Source organism: Ostrea edulis, chromosome 5 (assembly GCF_947568905.1).
Source record: "Ostrea edulis chromosome 5, xbOstEdul1.1, whole genome shotgun sequence".
NCBI classification, from domain to species: domain Eukaryota; kingdom Metazoa; phylum Mollusca; class Bivalvia; order Ostreida; family Ostreidae; genus Ostrea; species Ostrea edulis.
In genome coordinates, this window is record NC_079168.1 from 58338765 (window position 1) to 58343578 (window position 4814).

Sequence of the window (4814 nt, forward strand, 5' to 3'; positions counted from 1 at the left end):
CAACAGTTAAATATTAGAACCTGCGAATTTCTGTATATGTTCATCTGTCACTTTATGTCATACCACTTACCGTTAACCTAAAGTGAATTGGTTGTTGTTGTTTTTTTTTTTATTTCAGGTGTTGCATAAAAGGCTCACGGTAGAAACATACATATGAACATCGCCTCAATTATATAAACAAAATGAATTTGGAATTGTAGAAATTTTGTGGCACGAACATTACAGTTTTTTGTTAAGTTAGTTTTATTTTTCTAAGTTCTCTCAAAGATTGACTATTTAAAAAACTTAAGCTGGATCATTCATGACAAAAAAGAAATTTTTAATCCATCAATAATTTATTCCTAATTTGCTAAACTCAGTACACAAAACATAATTACTGAAAATGGAAAAATCATTTTCATATATGTATAAAGTTGCGTATACTTTATTGTATCTTGTTCTCAACAAAATAAGCACTATTTGATGAAGAGGAAATTACACATCAATTCCATTAATGACGCAAGTGGAGTATAATATCCATCCGCGGAATACAAACACTGTCTTCCGTCCCGACGCCCGATCCCGACATCATTGCTTTGATATCGATACGTTATTGCAGTTTTATACCAGTCTTTTATTGGGATTGTCAGCATTTTATTGTTCTGTTTAAATTTGGGGACATAAATGCTTGGCGCTTTGCAAGTCATAATTCCTACCGTAAAACGGGTCCTCGCAATGTATCGGGGAAAGTTCTTTCCTTAAATACTGAACACTTCAGCTAACCGGTGTAAAAGTCATTCCCCTCGGGTTTTATCCATGATCTACTACTGATTCCGTAAGGAGACCCCAAGCCGCCATTCATGCTTACTGAGGGATAAAGTCCCGAATGTATTCCTCCCCCGTAGGTTGAATGAGAATTAATGGAGTTGTGCGTAGAATTGTTACAGTTAGCCATGACATGAGACAAATGTTTGGGTGATTGATCATGAGAGGACATTTGAGATGATCCGTTCGTTCCCTGACGACCTACACTCAGTCTAGACTGAGAATTCGTCGTAGGTTGTGTTTGGTGAACCGGGTTTTCTATGTCTGATGTTCCGGAACCGGAACACGGTTTTCCGTCTTTTACCAGTATGGACACGGCTCCTTTTCTGGGTGACGGCTGGCGCGGTGAATCTTGCTGTGAGGACGCTGGCGATGATGGAGGAGACGAGGAATCGGTTTTCTCTTTGGCGTCCTTTAACTGTCGTTTACATTTGTATCGGTGGTTTTGAAACCATATTTTAACCTGAGTTGGTGTTAAATTGATCATGCTAGCTAAATGTTCTCTCTCGGGGGCTGATAGATATTTCTGTTGTTTAAATCGTCTTTCTAGCTCGTACACCTGAGCTTGTGAAAACAGTACTCGTCGCTTCCTTCTCTGGGTGATTGGAAACTGAATGCCTCCCGCCTTATGCTGGTCCAGTCCCCCTAATGCTGACATATTCATATTATGCATGCCAGACGACATTGAAGACATGGCACAAGAACTCGGACCACCCATCAAACGGGATACTGGAAAATAAAGACAACGAGCCCTTTGAGTATCTAATAATTAATCACAGTTTATTGAGATCGTGTTTTATAAAAAGCCGGATGTGGTTGTCAGAGTAATGATCTGAATTTTAGTTTTCAAAGATAGATTACATAACAATTGTATTCTATTTGGGTTTATAGAAGTTATTATTTATCTATCTATTTGAAGAAAAAATATTCAATTGAAATACATAAAAATGATATTGGAAATTAGGTCCACTTTCCTGCAGGTGTCCGGACAATGATAGGTATTGAGTGACCCAGCTGTAGTACTAAATATTTGGAGAAAATCCAAACATACATGAAAACGGTATTAACATGTAGATGCGACAGAATGGAACGATACATCTAAATATTGTGTATACACCTCCTTATTTATTCTAGTACTTTCACTTTACATTCATATTTACTACCACTCGACATATGCTAAATTGCGAATTAAGATTATGTTTAAATTCATCCAGTACCTTACAAACATAGATTGAAGATTTCATAGTGATTGATATGGTGGTATACATAAAAATATGAAATATTTTTATTTATTTTGGTTTTCTTTTGATATATAAAGAAAGTATTTAAAATAAAAACAAAACTTCCGTGTCTTTTTAATACACCCTACCCTCTTAGTCACTCCATTTTGTGGTGTGTGTTTTTATCGCTGCTTGAAACATAACGGAAACAAAAAATTATAATATAACATAAATTTTAACAGTTATGGCCTTGTATGATATAACATAAATTTTAACAGTTATAACCTTGTATAATATAATATAAATTTTAACAGTTATAACCTTGTATAATATAACGTAAATTTTAACAGTTACATTGTATGACATTGTATAATATAACATAAATTTTAACAGTCATGGCCTTGTATAATATAACATAAATTTTAATATTTATAGCCTTGTATAATATAACATAAATTTTAGCAGTTATGGCCTAGTATAATATAACATAAATTTTAACAGTTTTCTTTTTCTTTTTTCTTTAATGCATCCATATTCTACAAGCTTATATATGTGGTATTTTTCTTCTTCGATATTTTTTTTTATAGTAAGACATTTTTATCTCCATGAATCGGAATTGATAACATTGCTAAGTTTGTTCATGACTAAAACCTTAGAGAACTAGCGGGGACCCTGTGTCTGGTTATCAGAAAATTTGAATTCAGTTGGAATCGGACTTTTATCTGTATTTTATCTCGGGTACTTCAGAGGACTGAATTTAAACACATCCATTCGTCGAGTTGCAGCTAACCAAGGGACAAAAAACTGAAGTGGTTATATCATGAGTAAATACTAAATCCCCCGAGTAGTTCCTAAATCAGAAATATTCAGTACATTTTCAGAAGAGAATTATAAAATGAGATGTAATAACGCGGTGATCGTTCTGTCTCATAGTTATGTAAATTCTGTAGTAAATCTACGAATAGTCATCGGAAATTATTTGCATATTAGGCTTGACAACAATTTATACTTTCAGACTAAATGTTTTATGATAAAAATTTCACAAAATATCCAAAAATTGAAACTAAAAGGCACACGGAAAAATCAGTAGATAAGTACGGTGAAGTAGTAACATCTTATATGGCAAAAACCTGTGAAAAGTCAATCCGATTTTTGCGCTAAATTAAGCAAGTGCTTTTGAAGTGTTCATAAATTGTTTTTCATAATCTTCAACGAACACAACCAGAGGCTATTTTCATAGCTTAACACGGGTCCATATCTGTCAAAAGGTTTAAACCTAACATTTGAATATTCTCATTTTTAAAATTCTAGTTCTAATTTTTGGATTTTTTTTTCACAGGTGTTCAAAAGTATATACCTAAAAGTACAAGTAATAATTAATGCCGTGTAAACAAGGCAGAGATATATTCACAATAGGATTACGCCTTTACTACTGCTTAAAACACAATTCATTTTATCTTATTTAATTCAACTAATTAGGCGTGCTAGATTATATTTTTAAGATGCTAATTTCTTTTTCCTGTGGTGAAAATATAATGAAGAAATTCTAATCGCATTGGGAACTTCTAGGGTTGTCTCGACATTTTGATCACAAGTAGCGATAACCACCACGGGAATTAGACAAAAAATATCTGCAGACACTGACCCAGTTATATCATAACAAAAATCTTATGTCAATGTCGAGACGATATTCTTATACTTTACATGTCATAAATGCGCAAAATCTTCAACACTGTTTTCCGCCTTCTTGAAAGATGAAGTGAAAAATCTTACGCTGTCTTATTACCACTCGAATAGCATGGCGAATCTTTGGTAATACTCATCAAGTACCCATTACCGTGCTGAAAAGCTTGTGCGAATGACTTTTAAGGGTTAGCATAGATGACACTTACTTGCAAGTCTAGGGTCCGGATTGGTGCCATACCAGTTTGAGGACCCGTGTCTTGTAGGGTCTCCGTAATGTCCAAACTCCGTCCCGTTGCAGAACTGGGAGGTGTAGGATGGGGCGTGATGGGAAAGCTGAGGAACATATCCTGCATGGTAAGGGTTGGTGACTGGTACACTCATGCTGCCCATCTGAGGGTTGGGGTACTGCGTGTGATTCCTGTAAGGATTGAGGGGAGGGATAGTAGCTTCAATGGTGGTTCTCTTGTAAGTTTCTTCAATAGGACTAAGGATGTCAGTAACGGAAAACGGCGTAGTTTGTTTAGGACTGAGGGACATAACTTGTAAGTGTGACAAGAGGGGTCCCTCTCCCGAGTGTGCGTTTTTCAGGCTACTCCAGCGATACTTTGTTACGTTAAGAGCCAATCTTGACGGTCAAACATATTATCACAATTGTATATCTTTCATTCCTGACAAATTATGAGTTTAAGATAGAGTACGCATGCGTATAAAGTTTATCTTTGTTGACATTGCTGGGTAGCTCCACCCCTTATTGATTGGTAGGTGGCCACTAGCCGGCCTTCCCTCTGTTAAGGGAAGTGGTAATGAGAATTAAATCTGTCTTTCAGGGTTTATTAAATACAAAATCACTCATTCTGTTCTACGGAGGTGTTGCTTTGATAATTACTATTTACAGGCCATATTTAATCATTACTAATAAATCGAGCGGATTGAAAATCTTTACAATCGACAAGCTAGTTAAAACGAATTTCGAAGAGAATAAGTATTCCACTAACACTTCGTATAGTTGAAAGTAGATGAGGACTAAACATACTGATACTTTAAATTTTGTTATATGAATTGTACTTCAAAATTTCATTTAAAAGAAGTGGTACTTTTCTTTTT

At 35.1% G+C, this 4814-nt stretch overlaps 1 protein-coding gene across 1 annotated transcript; it reads right to left on the minus strand.

Annotated features, from left to right (window-relative positions):
- Positions 1-316: 316 nt before the first annotated feature.
- LOC125652416 (homeobox protein Nkx-2.1-like) lies at positions 317-4401 on the minus strand. The gene is made up of 2 exons (XM_048881613.2): positions 3917-4401; positions 317-1533 (listed from the first exon to the last, which is right to left on the minus strand). Exons 1-2 carry the CDS (start codon positions 4245-4247, stop codon positions 758-760), a joined length of 1107 nt encoding a protein of 368 aa, XP_048737570.1. The 5' UTR covers positions 4248-4401; the 3' UTR covers positions 317-757.
- Positions 4402-4814: the final 413 nt, after the last annotated feature.